Source organism: Grammomys surdaster, unplaced genomic scaffold (assembly GCF_004785775.1).
Source record: "Grammomys surdaster isolate TR1022 unplaced genomic scaffold, NIH_TR_1.0 216, whole genome shotgun sequence".
NCBI classification, from domain to species: Eukaryota; Metazoa; Chordata; class Mammalia; order Rodentia; family Muridae; genus Grammomys; species Grammomys surdaster.
In genome coordinates this window covers 1,220,449-1,238,524 of record NW_021604661.1, presented here as the reverse complement: position 1 = coordinate 1,238,524, position 18,076 = coordinate 1,220,449, and the positions used below count along the sequence as shown (strand labels likewise).

At 36.2% G+C, this 18,076-nt stretch overlaps 1 protein-coding gene across 3 annotated transcripts in view; it reads left to right on the top strand.

The window, feature by feature from the left end:
* Nucleotides 1–675: 675 nt before the first annotated feature.
* The window catches only part of Wnk3 (WNK lysine deficient protein kinase 3), a 96,391-nt gene continuing 78,990 nt past the window's right edge, over nt 676–18,076 (top strand). For 2 of the 3 annotated variants that reach the window (XM_028772655.1, XM_028772654.1), the window contains exons 1-4: nt 676–1,265; nt 9,633–9,805; nt 11,023–11,243; nt 12,623–12,780. In XM_028772655.1, the coding sequence (XP_028628488.1) occupies nt 732–1,265; nt 9,633–9,805; nt 11,023–11,243; nt 12,623–12,780 (1,086 nt within the window). In that variant the 5' untranslated portion in view covers nt 676–731. The remainder of the gene's footprint in view (nt 1,266–9,632; nt 9,806–11,022; nt 11,244–12,622; nt 12,781–18,076) is intronic. The other variant, XM_028772656.1, reaches the window with a different exon arrangement.

The window sequence follows — 18,076 nt, the reverse complement described above, 5'->3', positions numbered from 1 at the left end:
AGTCTCTTGGTCCTGTGAAGGCTCGATGCCTTAGTGTAGGGGAATGCCAGGGCAGTGAGGTGGGAGAGGGTGGGTTGGTGGGAGAGGGTGGGTGGGTGGGTGGGGGAACACCCTCATAGAAGCAGGGGGAGGAGGAGGGGGAGGGGATGGCGGGTTCCAGAGGGGAAACCAGGAAAGGGGATAACATTAGAAATGTAAATAAATGAGCCGCCCTCATTTGTAAATAAAAGGCGCATGCCTTTAATCCCAGCCCTTGGGAGGCAGAGGCAGGCGGATTTCTGAGTTCGAGGCCAGCCTGGTCTACAGAGTGAGTTCCAGGACAGCCAGGGCTGTACAGAGAAACCCTGTCTTGAAAAAACAAAAACAAAAACAAATAAAGGAAATGTAAGTAAATAAAACAACCAATTAAAAAAGAACTATATGCAAAGTGCTTTACTAGTCACTGTAGCTATATTAAAAATGATAATGCATAGTCCCTGAAGTCTTAGTTGCTAAGTTGTACAGCAACAAGAATAAACTTCTTATTAAGAATGTTTAAGTCAGTTGACTTGTTTTTTCCTGAATGATTTCTTTTGTAAGATGATTTTAAAACTATCTCTTTTCCATTCTTCAGATTTCTATGGGAATTTATGATCATATAAAAGGAAGTGCATTCTGATAATTCTGATACCTGAGATGTAAGTAGACTGAAGAGTGAAACAGGAAAAAGTTTAGTGCCAACTTTAGTTACAATGGCCACTGATTCTGGGGAGCCGGCTAGCACAGAAGAATCTGAGAAGCCTGATGGAGTTTCCTTTGAAAACAGGGTTTCCCAGGCTGTTGCACCTCTGACTGTCGAAGCTAGAATAAAGGAAAAATACAGTACCTTTTCTGCTTCCGGGGAAAACATTGAAAGAAAGAGATTTTTCCGAAAGAGTGTTGAGATGACGGAAGATGACAAAGTTGCCGAATCTTCTCGCAGAGATGAAAGAAAAGCTGCAACAAATATTTCAAGAGTAGATAAAGTTCCTACAAATGTGCTAAGAGGTGGGCAAGAAGTTAAACATGAGCAATGTTCAAAGGCAACCTCAGAATCCTCAAAAGATTGCTTCAAGGAGAAAACAGAAAAGGAAATGGAAGAAGAAGCAGAGATGAAGGCTGTTGCAACTTCCCCTAGTGGCAGGTTCCTGAAATTTGATATAGAGCTGGGAAGAGGAGCATTTAAAACGGTGTATAAAGGATTGGACACTGAAACATGGGTTGAAGTTGCTTGGTGTGAGCTACAGGTGCGTATATAACTTTCTTGGCTTTATGAGTCCCAAATGAGGGGTAGAACGGCATATGAAGTATTATAGTGACAATAGTTTCAGGTAGATATAGGTCAAATATAAGGAGACCAAGCCTTAATAACTGCAGTCAACTCGTGAAAAAAGTATCAGCATTCATATGGGATGCTTAAAATTAAGATTGGGAATATGGTTTAGTTTGGTACAATACTTGCCCTAGCATGCATGAGCAAAGTTTTGGTTTCAATCGTAGCACTACATATACTGGGCATGGTGGTACATGTCTGTAATTCTAGTACTTGGGAGGTGACAACAGGAAGATCTGAAGTTGAAAGTCCTCCTTGACTATATGTAGCCTGGGCTACATGAGACACTTTCTCAAAACAACAAAACAAATCACAAAATTAAGATTGACTAAAGATAGCCATTACAGATAGGTTGTTGTTGTTTAAATTCTAATAGCGTCTATAAAATACCCAGGTTCCACCTATTATAAAGTTATATTGTTTGCCATTTGGGGAAATTAAAAGTTAATCTTAAGAGTTTGGTGTAGGAAGCTTTTTTAAATTTTAAATTTTAATATTTTTAAATATTTTATTTGAGACAGGGTCTGATATATTTCAGGTTAGCTCCAAATTCACTATGTAGCTGAGAATGATCTTCAATTTCTGAGCTTCCTGCCTTCACTTTCCAAGTGTTGAGATTGCAGGCATGCAATCACAACCATGCCCAGTTTATTTGATTTTCAGGGGCTGAACTTCTCTGCCAGCAGAGCTACACCTCTAGACCTGGACCTCCTAGAAGGAGGTACCTAGACATCTAACAACTGCAACTAGAGTCTGTGAACTACTGAAAATCAAAACAAAGCAAAACCATCAGCAAGAAAAAATAGGTACAATAGACTATATAGCAGGTTAACATGTTGAGTGAACATTCTATGTACATTTTCATTATAGTAGTGATAATTATATTTACGATAATGTAGAAGTGGAAGAAGTAGCTGAAAATTCATGGTTAAGCATGATGCTAACACCTGTAATCTCAGCATTTAGGAGATTGAGGCAGAAAAATATTGAGTTAGATGCCAGATCTTATTTCTTAAAAAATGCAGTTTTTTTCAAGTATTCACTGTAGGACAATTAATTTTGATTCTAAAATAGTTTTATTACCCTTTCAAAAATGTTTCTAGATTCTATTTGAGCCACCAATAAAACGAATATGGTTAATTCCATTAAAGCTCCTCAAAATGCTATTTAGTTCTATTTCCTTTTGTCTTCATCAGATCCAGCCATAGTTATTAAGTGTAGACCCATGACTAAAGAGATTCTCTTGAATCAAGGAATGATGAACCTTGCTCTAATATGTGTGTTCTAGTTTCTTTGCTTAACAAATTATATAACTTGATTAAATCTAAACTAAAGACAAATGCTTTTGCAAAATGGCAAAGGATGATGGTGGAAGGGGATAAGTCTGGTCTGGGAAATATCATTAATTCCTAAATAGTTTTCTGAGTTATTTTTAGTTATTTGTGGAACTGACTTCAAAAAGAAAGAGAAAGAAATTGATGTGTGTAGTAGACTGAATAATGACATCTGAAAGATGCCATGGCTTTGGCCTTACATGGTTAAAACTAGCTTTGCTGATGAGGTTAAGTTAGAGATGGAAAGAGTGAATTTAACTTGGTTTATCTAATTACCAGTCTTTTTAAGGAGGAAAATCAGGTTGGCAATCATTTGAGAAAGATCTATGAATAAAAGCAGAGTTTGGAATGATGCTGTTGCAGGATTTGGTCACCAAGCCAAAGGATCCAGATATTCTCCAGAAAGTATGGGAATAATAGTTGCCTAGGGTCCCCAGAAGACACTGCTGTCTGAATTTCAGTCTAATGTGACTCACTGTAGAGTTCTGATTCCCATTTCTGGAACATAATACATCTGTGTTTTAATCCACTAAGTTTATGCTAATTCGTTACTGTAGCAATAGGAAATGAATGTGATCTATTACAGTTGTCATTTTTTTTGTTTAGTCAACAAACACTCCTTGCAATGTGCCAGACCTATACTAAATGCTAGGGACACAAAAAGGGAGAAAAAGCAGACACAGCTAGATTTCATAAAGCCTAGAGTAGAATGAGTATAGTTAGTTTTTGAGCAAACCTTGGAGATTGGAGTTAGCGAAAAGATGAAAGGGCAGTTAACTATGGGTTTGTTTAAAGGAAATGAGAGGGTTAGAAGCAGAAGGAAACAGAGGTGCTACTCCTTTACTACCTCGTTTTCTTCTTGAGCTTATTTTCAGGTGATTTTCTACTTACAAAAGGGTTACAAAGATACACTATAAACTAAAATCAGAATATATTAGTTTGCCTGCAAATACTCCTCTTTTCAGTTCTTTGATCACATCCAGGTTTCTATACTGTCTGTACTCCCCCTTCTTTTTTTTTTTTTTTTTTGCCAAGAAAACCAAATTTTATTGGATGTACTCCCCCTTCTTTAAGTTTTTTTCCAGTGTTTTCCTGAGCTTTTAAAGGGTATTAGCAGTTTTTCCCTCTCCTCTCTCCCTTTCTGAGATGAGGTCTTACTATATAGCCTACAAACACCAAGAACTCATTTTAAAATCCTTCTGCTATGATTCTTAAATACTATTATTACAGCATGCACTGCCATGTTTGGCTAGCTAAGCTCTGCAGATTTTGTCAAGAATACCACAATAGTGATGCCCCTCTACTTAGTCTGTGATAGCAAGGATACATGATGTTGATATATGTTAATGGTAAGGTAATCTTGACCACTTGACTGTTGTCAGATTGTTCCTATTATCTACTTGTTAGATTAGTAAATATCTTAGGAGTGTATACTTTGACACTATGAATACATCTCAAGTAGGTTTTGGTAACATTTGGTGTCTTTACACAGGTAATTTACACTGTGATTATGATGTTCTGTTTGTTTGTAAGACTTATCTAGAACTTGGTGGTCCAAGCTGGTCTTGAACTTGTGATCCTCAGCCTGAAATGGCAACTTTCTATTTTCTACTTTCTGCATTTATCAGTTGGCGCCACCTCTTAGCTTTGTGTAGTCTTTCACCAATATATCCATTAAATTTCTAAAAATGTATGTATGTATGTATTTATGTATGTATGTGTATATGTATAAATGCTCTGTCTGCATGTATACCTCCATGCCAGAATAAGGCAAGAGATGGTTGTGAGTCACCATGTGGTTGCTGGAAATTGAACTCAGTACTTTTAGCAGAGCAGCCAGTCTTCTTAACTGTTGAGTAAGCACACCAGCCTGGCAATTTATTTATTTATTTTTATTTTATGTGCTTCTGTGTTTTGCCTGACTGTCTGTGTGAGGGCATTGGGTCCCCTGGAACTGGTGTTACATACAGTTGTGAGCTGCAGTGTGCATGCCTGGTGTACACAGAGTCCAGAAGAAGGCACCAATTGAATTTTCTGCATCTGGAGTTACTTATGGTTGTAAACTGTCATGTGGGTGCTGGAAATTGAACTCCAGTCCTCTGGAAGCAATGTGTGTAATGTCTGAACCATCTTTCTAGCCTTCATATATGTGTATGTTTGTTGCTTGTTTTTTTTTTTTTTCCAGACAGGGTTTCTTTGTGTAGCCCTGGCTGTCCTGGAACTAGCTCTGTAGACTAGGCTGGCCTTGGACTCACAGAAGTCGGCCCACCTCATCAGCCTCCCAAACACTAAGATTAAAGGTGTTCGCCACTACCACCCAGCTTATATATGTATATTTTTTTTAGAGATGACCACATGGTATTGGATAACTGTAGTAATAAATCTGGAATTTTGGTTTCTTTAAAAACACAGAAATATTATAAGAATGTGTTTTTGTTTTAGTCTCAGAAGCTGTTGTCCAGGGACTCAGTAGTTTGCACAAGGCCCTGGGTTCTATCCCCAGCACTACAAAAAGTACTAAGTGAAGACTATGTAGCTAAAATGGAACACATTCCAAGGGAAACATAGCAATTTATTACTTTTAGTTCTAGAGCAGTTTAATAAAACTGAAGTGTTGGAGAAACGGTAGTAGTGTGATAGTGGATAGTGTGGGTTGATGTGTCTCATTGATATTTTTAATTAGAGACTGGTGGGTTTAGATACAGTAGGGGAAACAAATGGTTACCTTATTTTTCTTTTTGTTTGTTTTAAAAAGATGTATTTATTTTCATTTTGTGTGTATGGGTGTATTGCCTGTATGAATGTCTGTGTACCATGTATGCTTGGTGCCCATGGAGGCCAGAGGTGGGTATTGGATCCTTTGGAAATGAAGTTATAGATGATTGTGTGCTTCCTTGTGGTGCTGGGAATTGAACTCGGGTCCTCTGGAAAAGCATTCAGTGCTCTTTATATTAGACATGAAATCATAGTGAAATTTAAATGACATGAAATTTCAGTGTTAAATTGTTAAACCTACTTCATGAAGCCTGAGCTGGATGTGGTGATAGGTGGAACATACCTATAATCCCAACACTTAAGAAGCAGAGGCAGGGGGATTTTGAGTTTCAGGCCAACTTTGACTGTATAAAGAGACTCTGTCTAAAAAAAAAAAACCAACAATAATCACAATAATCTATATAATATAACCTATATAATCTTAAGTCCTTATATTGCATAAGAAACAGAAAGAGGGTATCATATATGAATACAGCAGTTTTAGTAGTTCAATTCTTTAGTAAAATTTTAGCAAATACAATTCACCAGTACATCAAACATAGTTTTTTGCTGTTTTAGGAATTAAAAAAAATGAGGAGTATAGCTTAGTGATAGTATACTAGTTAAGCATGTATGAGGCCATAGGTTTAATATCTCCAGCAACATAAGAGTAGGAGAAAAAAGGAAGCTAAGAATAATTATGTACCAGGAAACTGCTAAGAATAATTCCATACCAGGAAACTTAACAATAAGCCATGATTGTATAAGTTGATGCTGAGAAGATATTAGATAGAATTCTGTAGATACTCTTAATTAAAAAGCAAAATTAATGTATGTGTGTGGAAATCACTTAATTTAAAGCAGTTTCTTTAAAACAGAGTAATCTTTTAAGCTCTAGGATGATAAATCTTTTTTAATGAAAATCTCATATGAGATAGTTATGAGTGTTAGCACCTTTTACAATATTGTTTCTATTTTAGCAAAATCAATAAAGGTAGAAAATAGAACAGTCCAAATATAAGAAAGAGATCTACTTATCATTTCCTGTTTGTAATAAGTATCTTCCTGGAGAATTTGAGTCTCTGATTCTTCTGTGATATAGGATGACTAGAGGCGTAAACCTATACTGAGTTTTCCAGAGAACTGATTGTCTCAAGCCAGCAAAGCAAAAAGCAAATCAGAGTCCAACTTGTGATGCCAAAAGCAGATAAAGACTTTTTAAGAAAACTATTAATATTTGAGATATGCCTCATAGGGGAAAGGTGTTTGTTGCTAAGCCTGATGATCTGATTTTGATGCCCAGGACCCAGGTGATAGAAGGAAAGACCAGACTGTAAAGGGTTGTCCTCTAATCTCTACATAAATGTTGTGGCATCCCTCCGCCACACATTCAAACACAAATAGATACATGAAAAAAATTGAAAAAAAAATATAGACCAACACTTCAAACAAATATACATGAAAAATGTCGTTTAACATTATAATATTAAACCCTGTGACTTCTGCATGCACTGTGACACATATAAGTATTAAGACACAAATAAATGTAACTAAAATGAAGATTCTGTTATTGTGATTAAAACAAAACAAAACAAAAACACTTCTAAGCAAATTCAAAGTACAATACTTTAACTTACTGAAGTATGTATCTGCTAGCTGCAATGGTGCATGCATTTAATCCTAGTACTCCTGAAGAAGAGGGCAAGGTGGATCTCTGAATTTGAGGTCAGTCTAGTCTACAGAGTGAGTTCCAGGGCAACAAGAGCTACACAGAGAAACCCTCTCAAGAAAAACAAAGGAGCCGGGCAGTGGTGGCACACACCTGTAATCCCAGCATTTGGGAGGCAGAGGCATGCGGATTTCTGAGTTCGAGGCCAGCCTGGTCTACAGAGTGAGTTCCAGGACAGCCAGGACTACACAGAGATACCCTGTCTCGAAAAACCAAAAAAAAAAAAAAAAAAAAAAGGAAAGGAAAAAAGGCAAAAGCACACACACACACACACACGTATCTATTTAAAAATAAACCTGTGAAGTATCTATGCACAACCTGTAATCTTAGCTACTTGGAAGGCTGAGGTAAATAGGACTATGAATTTGAGGCCAACCTGGGCAAGAGAGAGAATCTCATCTAAAAGGGCAAAAAACAAAGTATGGTAGTGTTTGCTTATAATCTTAGCATGTTAGGACATGGAGACAGGAGCTCAGTTTGTTCAATGCCATCCTGCTTACATGAGACCTCATTTCAGGGGAAAACAAAATGAACAACACACCTTTTTCTAACAGTGGTAAAATTTAAGGGTGATGTCATATGATGTTGCCAGACATAGTAATAAAATACCTTTAGTTTCAGTACTCAGATGCTGAGACAGGCAGATCTCTGTGGATTCCAGGCCAGCTTGCCTTATGTAATGGGACCATGTCTCAAAAGACAAACAAACAAAACTAATCAACAGTGTTGATCCATACACACAAATTATTTAGGGAAACGTGTTCATTTGTTTTTGTTAATTCTAGTGATCAAACCCGTGACCTCATTTCATCATTTCTTGCTTGGGAAATGCTTAATACCTGAGCTATATCATCTAAATTTTTCTTCAAATCTTTATTTTAATTGGGTGATTGATTGTTAATTAAAATTAAAACCATAATCTGATATCTTCAATATATCTACTGAGATAGGATTTTTTTTTTTTTGTGGTTTTTTGAGACAGGGTTTCTCTGTGTAGCCCTGGCTGTTCTGGAACTCACTCTGTAGACCAGGCTGGCCTCGAACTCAGAAATCCGACTGCCTCCGCTTCCCAAATGCTGGGATTAAAGGCGTGCACCACCATCGCCCGGCCTCTACTGAGATAGCTTAAGATACCCACTGTACTAACTGCTGCTGACAATGGCTCATATGGAGAAATTGATTCATATTGACATTTTTATTATTTTCTATTTTTGTTGAGCTACTAGTAGTTCAATTTTATATTTATTTTTGTTCTTTCATAGACTATTCATGGGAATACAAATAATAGAATCATTTTATTTGTCAATGTACAGCAGCTGTTAGTTCTCAGAAGTTCCTTGGCTATGGGTGGAATTTTGTCTGGCTTAAGCTCTACAGGTGTTGTGAATACATATATGCAGCTTCCCGGTTGTATTCTAGAAACACTGTTGTACTCACCCACCACCTCTTATAATATTTCTGGCCGTCTTCTGCAATGATCCCTGAGCCTTACGAGGAACAGGGTGTGATGTAGATGTTCCATTTAGGGCTTAACATTATGTAGTCTCTTATTGTTTGCATGTTGATCATTGTGGGTCTCTGTGTTAATCACCATCTACTGCTAAAAGATGTTCCTCTGATGAGGGTTGAGAGATGCACTAATCTATGGGTATAACAGCAAGTCTTTAGGAGTTGGTTCCTACTATGTTCATTTAGGAGGTTATCTTCTAGGGCCAGTGACCTGTCTAGTCATAGGTTCTTGGCTATGATAACAGTTTGGACCATTTTTTTAGAAAGTCTTTGAGTAATATTTTCAGAAAAATTGTGTGGGATGGATGTTTTTTCTGTTTTCATTTCTAGAAATATAGGCAGTTTTCTTAATTGACAGTTTGTCTGACTTCAGAATTTTAGGATCACAGTCCTTTAGAATATTATAAACGTTGTGCCTATGACTTTTAGCATTATAATGTAGCAGATTAGAGGTTCCGTGCCTATTTGAAGGTTTTTCATTAGTAGCCCAATATTTCTACCTGGAAGCTTAGACCAGTTTTGACAATTCAGAAATTAAACTAGAAAAATGTTCTAAGTCTTACTACCTTTTGATTATTCTTGTTCTGAATTTTAGAGATTTCCAAACATGAAAACTTCATGATTTCTTAGGGAAATAATTATCTATTTTATTCCTTTTTGTAAATTCATTTTGAGATAATGTAGGCACTCTACCACCAAACTATACCCCAAAGCCCTTTAGACATTGATGTTATATAGGTATGTTCATAGCATAGTTGTGAAGTGTAACAATAATTGCATTACCTCATGGAAGAGCCAAATTAATTAAGAAAGAATATCAGTAATTCTATAGATATTGAGAAAAATTGATAGGTATAAGACATATATGCATACAGTAAAAACACTCAGTTGAACTATTAGAAATATGCATGGAAATTACTGTGGTCTTAACTTGGAACTTGTTCTTCTACTTTAGGACCGCAAATTAACTAAAGCTGAGCAGCAACGGTTCAAAGAAGAAGCAGAGATGTTGAAAGGCCTCCAGCATCCCAATATAGTTCGATTTTATGATTCATGGGAGTCCATATTGAAAGGAAAGAAATGTATTGTGTTAGTGACTGAACTAATGACATCAGGAACCTTAAAGACGTAAGTTGACTCTGATAGTACCATTTGATATGAAAATCATTTTAATGAGTCTTAAAAGTTATTTATAAACTTTGTCTTAAGTGTATGTAGAAGGGTTGAGACTATATAGCTCAGTGAAATAGCACTTACTTAGTATGTACAAGGATTTGGCTTCCATCCCTAGTATTACAACAACAAAAGAACTGGTAGAATCTATTTCAGATTGATTGAAATATATTTGTTAGAGTATGTAGTGCTGAAAAGTTAGTGTTTGGGGACTTGGGGATCAAGCTCAGTTGGTTAAATGTTTGCCTAGCGTGCATGAAGCTATGGGTTCAATCTCCAGCACCACATAATGTGAGTCGGTGGGCTGTGAGAGGCATCTGGGTACCTGGTCGAGTAGGCTTTGAACTCAGGGATGGTAGGAATTTGGCCTTGCTTCTGGACTCCTGGCTCCTTTCACTTAGCTACAGTCCTTCACAGCCCCTCCCACAGAGAGGTCTGTGGCCACCAGTCACATAGGAACAGTGCCTCCTGATGTCATTAGTTCAGTCACTAACACTAACTTGACTGTATAATCAGTTGTAAATAATTAAATGTGAAGTGTACATTTTTCCTGGCATATTACACTAAAATTTTATATAGCCAAGTTCTTTAGTTGCTGAGTAATTATTTAGAAGCAGAGAAGGACTTTCTTTTGAAAATGGTAGTTTTATTCCAAAAAAGTCATTCTAGTATGATTCTTATTTTGAATTAAAAGTGCTAGACTTTGTAGAACATCTTTTAGAGTAGGTCAAACCATTTCTTTGAGGGACTATGGAGTGGAATGGTAAACTTAAGTCACCTGTAAGTCACTGAAAGATAGATTTTTGATAGATTTTTATTTTGCTACAGCAGACAATAGAAAATAAATCCAGGGCTAAAGAGATGGATCAGTACTTAAGAGCATCTGCTGCTCTTGCAGAGGATCAGAGTTCAAGTCGCTGTGTCCACAATGGGCAGCTTACAACTGTCTGTAACTCTAGCTCCAGGGATCTAGTGCTCCCTTCTAGCCCTCACAGGCATTTGTACATGTGTGCACATTAACATACATAAATGAAAATAAAAAATAAACCTTAAAAATTATTCAAGGGTAGCAATCATAGTAAATAAGTAATCAGAACATCTCACTCATATTGATATTTGTAAAATAATCTGGCAATGTTTGTTTACATATGAACTTTTGTTTCTTTGTATAGGTACTTAAAACGATTTAAAGTCATGAAACCAAAGGTCTTAAGAAGCTGGTGCAGGCAAATTTTAAAAGGATTACAGTTCTTACACACAAGAACACCTCCTATTATTCACCGGGATCTGAAATGTGACAACATATTCATCACAGGACCTACTGGATCTGTGAAGATTGGTGATCTGGGACTTGCAACTTTAATGCGCACATCATTTGCTAAGAGTGTCATTGGTGACTAGTATTTTACAATTTACTTGCTGTGTATTTGGTTTGTCAGTTGTATAGGACTGGAACAGAAATAATATGTCATCTGCTGTCTTGAGCAAAATTTTGGCCACTGCCTGTTTTTTAAGGTTTTATTTATGTCATACATATGCATGTACTCACTAGCATGCTAATTTTATTGAGACGGAGTCTTGTGTAACTTGGACCGTCCTCAAACTCACTATATGGTAAAAGATGACCTTGAGTTCCTAATCCTCCCTTCTCTGGCTCCTCAGTCTTTGGATTTTAAGACCCAGCCAGCACACTCAACTGTTAATTTGCTTTGAAAGAGCAATTTTATGAAAACTGACCTATTCCTAATACATCCTAGTATGTATATTTTATTGAATAGGCTATGAACTATTATTTTTTACATTTAAATTTATTTTATATGTATGGGTTTTGTTTTGCCTGAGTGCATGTTTTTGTGGTACCTGCATGCCGCTCACAGTGGTCAGAAGATGGTGTTGGAGACCTTAGAGCTGGAGTTACAGTTAGTTGTAAGCTATTGTGTAGGTACTAGGAACTGAACTCAGGTCTTCTACAAGAGCAGCAAGTGCTCTGAACCACTGAACTATCTCTTCAGCCCCATCCATCTATTAAGGATTATTGAAAGATTCTGAGGACTTAAGAAGCAACTAAATTAATTTATCCAAATTTGAACTAAATGTTATAAATAAAATCAGATTTTTATCTATGTCTAGCTATCTTTGTTTTTTGAGACAGCACCTATCTATTATGTAATTCTGGCTGACCTGGAACTGGCTATGCACAGTAGGCTGGCCTCAAACTCAGAAATCCTCCTGCCTCTGCCTCATAAGTGCTGGCATCAAAGGCTTACATCATAGTGCCTGGCTTTTTCTTTTCTTGAGACAGGATTTCAATATAGACCAGGCTGACCTTGAGCATTCTATTTAGGTGAGAATGACCTTAAAATTCTGACCTTCCTCCTGGTTACCCTTAAGTACTAGGATTGCAATTGTGAGCTACCATGCTTGTCTCAAGTTGGATTTTAGACATCTTAACCTAACAATTAATGTCTTAAATTGTACTTCACTAGTACAGATTGTTAAATTTGCTGATTTTTTTTTTGAGACAGGGTCTCTCTACATGGCTCAGGCTGTCCTGTAACTCAGTCTGTAAACCAGGCTGGCCTCCAACTCAAAAGAGATTTACCTACCTCTGCTTCCCAAGTGCTGGAAGTAAAGGTGTACAGCACTACACCTGGCCTAATTTCCAGATTTGCTTTGAGGGGGCAGAAATTGACAGATAGTTTTTATGGGAAAGAAAGATTTGATGAATGTATTTCCTCTTAATAAAAATATTATTGTGGTATTATTTTACAGGCACTCCTGAATTTATGGCTCCAGAGATGTATGAAGAACACTATGATGAATCTGTAGATGTTTATGCTTTTGGGATGTGTATGCTGGAAATGGCTACTTCGGAGTATCCGTATTCTGAGTGCCAGAATGCAGCACAAATATACCGTAAAGTAACCAGTGTAGGTATAATTTTATTGTAGGTATTATTATTATGTAATAATAATAATATTAATATATTATTATATTATTATATTACTTGACAGATTGCCACATTTTATATTGAGATTGATAAAATTAACTTAGGGGACAAAGGGTGTGGCTTAGTGGTAGAATGCTTGACCAATATAAACAAGACTCTAGTGGAAAAAAAAACTACACCCATTATGGCTTAGTTTTATATAACAATGTTAGTCTAACAGTTACATTAGAAAAGCTTTAGATTTATAAAGGTTTCTATTTATGAACTTGAATTCTATTGGAGTCATATAAAATGTTCTACATTATTTTGTAGAAAATATACAAGTATATCATCTTTATAGTAAAATTTTAGATAGTAGATTGGTCTTAATTTTTTTTTTTCTGAGACAGGGTCTAACTATGTCACTATGAACCTCTCTCTGGATGTCTGGGAACTTACTATGTAGACTCAGCTGGACTCTAACTCAGAGATCTGCCTGCCTGTGCCTCTCAAGTTACAGGTGTGCACCAGTATGTCTGGCTTGATTGGTCTTTGTTTTTAAAGGTGGATAATAAAGACTTGATTAGAAGAATTTGAAGGCCTATGATACTTCTAAGTGTCCAATTATGAAAAAGCTTTCAATATGTAGTTTTAGAAGTAAAACATTTGAATCCACTGCTGTGAATAATTTTTTATGTTAGAAATTTCAAGGACTACAATGACAAGAAGTGTTTGCTACTCTTTGAGAGCTTACATTTCTAGGAGGAGAATAATATAAATTAAGATATAACTAGCAAGATATGGTGGTGCACACACTTGTAATCCTAGCACTTGGGAGGCTCAGGAAAACAGGTTTGAGGCCAGCCTGGGCTGCATTATGAAACCTAATTCTGAAACTAAGAAAAGAGAAGTATAAGTATAGAAGTCCTGATTCTTTTTCCCAGCTCCATGCTCCCAGAAATAAGACTCAAACTCAAAATAATATTTACAAATACCTTATAGCTAGGCTCTTCTCTGACTAGAACTATAACTGAAATAACTAAATTATTTTAACCTACATTCTATAACATGCATCCATTTCTTTACATCTTCTCAGACAGATCTCCCTCACCTGGCTCTATCCCAGAATCTTTTCTCCTCCTGATGTCCAACCTCCTATTTCCTGTCTAAGCCATAGGCCATAGGCTTTTTAATTTACAAGAGATGCATCTATACAATATATAAGATAGTCTCTTTACAATTCCCCCTTTTAGTCCAGTAAAAGGTTCTTTTCCTTTCAAATATAAGATGAATACAATTATAAAAATTATGAAACAATTATGAAAACTGTTAGGTAAGATTTACATTCATAATTTCCAGTCCATTTATATTTGGCAACTTAGATAAAGAATTCTACCAAAAAAAAAAAAAAGAATTCTACCATCTATCCCATCTTAGTGAGTTAAGAGTTCTGTTTCTAAATCATTTTCTATCCTAACTTGTATACCATCAGAAAAACATCTCCGTAGATCTAGAATATCATCTTAAATCCTAAACAACTTAAGCTTATACTAAGACTATCACTATTGGGCTGGAGAGATGGCTCAGTGGTTAAGAGCACTGACTGCACTTCCAGAGGTCCTGAGTTCAAATCCCAGCAACCACATGGTGGCTCACAACCGTCTGTAATGAGATCTGATGCCCTCTTCTGGTGTGTCTGAAGACAGCTACAGTGTATTCATATATAATAAATAAATAAATCTTAAAAAAAAAAGACTATCACTATCTAGTCTTCAATACTATCAGAGACCTGAGAAAGAATAAATATTACCTGAGTATACAGGAAGTGAAGGGATACAGCTAATAATAATAAGCATTTTAAATAGTTTAAAATTATTTAAATTAGACAATGACAATTGTATACATTTATAGGATATAATATGATACAATGTAAAATTGAGGTAGTTTACCTGTCACTTCACTTGCTTATCATTTTTTTGTGCTGAGACACTTAAAACTTACTTTTTAAGTTACTTTATATTGTAATGTGTATCATTGACTATAGTCACCATGCTGTAGAATATATTTCAAAGCTTATTCCTACTGTTTAATTACAACTTATACCCATTAAGTAACAATTCTTAATTCCTTCCCAGCCTCTGATAAGAGCTCAGAAAAAGAACTACAATGTTCTTTTAGTTTGTGTCCTTAACATAAAGAGCCCTAAATAGAAAAGCATTTTGTGCTTGATTTGTTTGTTTGTTTTTTAAGAATTATTTATTCTATGTACATGAGTACACTGTAGCTGTCCTCAGACACACTAGAAGAGGGCATCAGATCCTATTACAGATGATTGTGAGCCACCATGTGTGGTTGCTGGGAATTGAACTCAGGACCTCTGAAGAACAGCCAGTGCTTTTAACCATTGAGCCATCTCTCCATCCCTGTGTGCTTGATTTGTAAGTTTTAGTTCTATAACTGTTTTCACTTACATAGGTATAACTTAACCCAGGAAATCAGGGAGATGTCAGTGGGAATATCAGAAAGGACTTTTTCTATTAGTAGAGTAACATTAACAGGGTCTCACTAAGTTGCTGAGGGTTGCCTTGAGCTCATGGGCATTCTACATTAGCTTCCCAATATGCACAATATATCTTTATTGCTAAACAAGTGTTCTACCACTGATCCATTCCCTTAGTATAATTGTAATTTTGAATGACTGTTATTTTATATTGATGTGTAAAATGCCATATTACAATTTATATTTCCACCTCTCTCAAAGCTTCTTGAATTTTAGATCCAAATTAATTCCGATCCTGCTAGATTTATGTGGTATATGATAAAAAGACTTTGTGCGTCTGTATTCTATAAGCTAGTATGATGGGTGTAGAAGTAGATCTTAGATTGTCTTACTCCATGGCAATTATTCTACTTCCACCTTGATTTGCAAATTTCTGTTTAATGACTGCACTAATACTTGAATTATTTTTCAAAAGCCTAAAACTTATAAACAAAAGGTAATCAAATATAAAATGAGCAGATTCAGGTAAATAACATGCTTATATAGGAAAATCATAAATTGTCTAGACCATATGTATATCTTTTTAATTTTAAAGTGTGCATATAAAGTAATGGTTACCTTCTTGGCATTTTTCACAAAATATATCATTTTAATTTGTTCTTATTCATATTCTTTCTCACTACCTCTCCTATCTCCCCTGCCTACACCTTACTGGTCTTCTAATACCACTAATATTCCTATCTGTTTTTATATTACATGTATTCCAGTATTCCCCATTCTCTCCCTCCCTTTTCAGCCCCCTCCCCCCTGTATTCTCACCCTCACACACGACACACACACATACACACATATACACAGACATTGATATCCCAAGTGTAGTAGAAATCTAGCATTCTGGCTTATTTTGCATAACATAATGATTTCCCATTTCATCCATTTTTCTGCAAATGTGATGATTTCATTATTCTTTACAGCTGAATATAATTCTGTTGTATATTTGTACCACACTTTCATTATATGGTTATTTGTGGAAAGACATTGAGACTGGTTCATTTCTTAGCTGTTGTGGATTATGTATCAATAAACACAGTAGTAAATAAACTCTGAGGTATGTTGACTGAAGAATCCTTTGGATATATACCCTGGAGTGTTATGGCTCAGTCATATGGTAGTTCTATTTTTAGTTTTTTGAGGCACCTCCACATTGATTTCCATAGTGGTTGCAAAATTGATGGCTAGCCATCAAAAAGGTTTCCACTTTTTCCACACACTTGCCAGCATTTGTTTTTATTTCTTTTGTTTTACTTAGTTTTAGTTACTTCTTTGAGAATATCATGCAGTGTAGTTTTGATCATATTCATCTTCCCTCCCCCAACTCTTCTCAGATCCATCCTCCTTTCTTTTCTCATCCAATTTTCTGTTCAATCATCTATGTAGTGTCTGCCCTGACCCTAAGGCTTATTTATACTGCCTGAATATTCTTAGATGCTTCCACTGAAGCATGGTGGACTTATTAGAGGCTATATAGAGTGTTAGAGAAAACTAACCCATCTCTCAGCTGCTAAGAATTTCTATTAGTTCCTTGTCTGGTATGAAACTTGATGTCCAAATCCCTTCTCCATTGCTGAGATTTGATCTGGGTTGCACAGATCTCATCCATGCTGTCGAAACCACTGTGAACTTGTATGAGTAGCTTCCTTGTTGTGTCCAGAAGACACTGTTTCCTTGTAGTCATCCAATGCCTTTGGCCTTTCTGTCTCCTCTTTCTCAAGGATCCTTGAGTCTCATGAGGAGGTTCCATTTAGGGCTGAATATTTCACAGTCTCTTAGTCTCTTGTACTCTACACCTAGGCAAGTTGTGGGTCTCTGCATTGATCGTCATCTACTGGAAACAGGCTTCTCTGATGAGGGTTGAGAGATGCCTTAAATCTATGGCTAACTTAGTAAATTATTGTTTATTGTTTGTTTTACTTTAATCTTGTTTTATTTTTAAATTAACTTACAAAGGAATAAGTTCCTTTGTGGCATTCTTATGCATACTTCATTTTGGTTGATTTCCCTCCCCTCCTCTCTCACTCTCCCCGCCGCTTTCTAGCTTTAGCCACTGTACCTTTCTTTTCCCAATATTCTGACTTCTACTTTCATAGCTCATGTATCTATTAGGCATTTGTATTTCTTCTCTTCTAAAATTTTATTCATTTATAATTTCATACCTATATTTTTTCATAGTGTTGTACTTATATTAATGTATTTTGATCTTATTTACCCGATTATTCTCTCATATCTTCCTGAATCCCCTCCTACTTTCATGTCTTTTTCTTTTGTACCTCACTGAATTTAACTTGGGTTCCTTGTATGACCATGGGTGGAGTGTTATTTACTTGAGCAAGGGCAACTTTGCAGTTGCTACACCACTGAGGAATATGACTCCCTCATTCCCCAGCAACCATTAACTGCTTATAGTTTCTCAGGGAAAGGTATAGTGTTTTGAACTCTGTCTCTATCCATGTTAAAATGTTGGTGTCCCTCAAAATTTATTTTTTTAGGTTACAATGTAATATAGTGGGTTTCATCATGGCTTCATTTACATATATACCAGTAAACTTCTCATGTGTTTTTTCTTTATCCCTGGCCATCCCCCATGTCTCCCTGCCCCCTTTGTTCTACCAATTAGTCCTTTTCTGTTTTCCTATTACATGTGTTTGCTTATTTTGAAACAAGGTCTCATCTCACTGTGTAATCCTGTCTATTGTGGAACTCTCTATGTAGACCACACTTTCCTTGAACTCACAGAGAT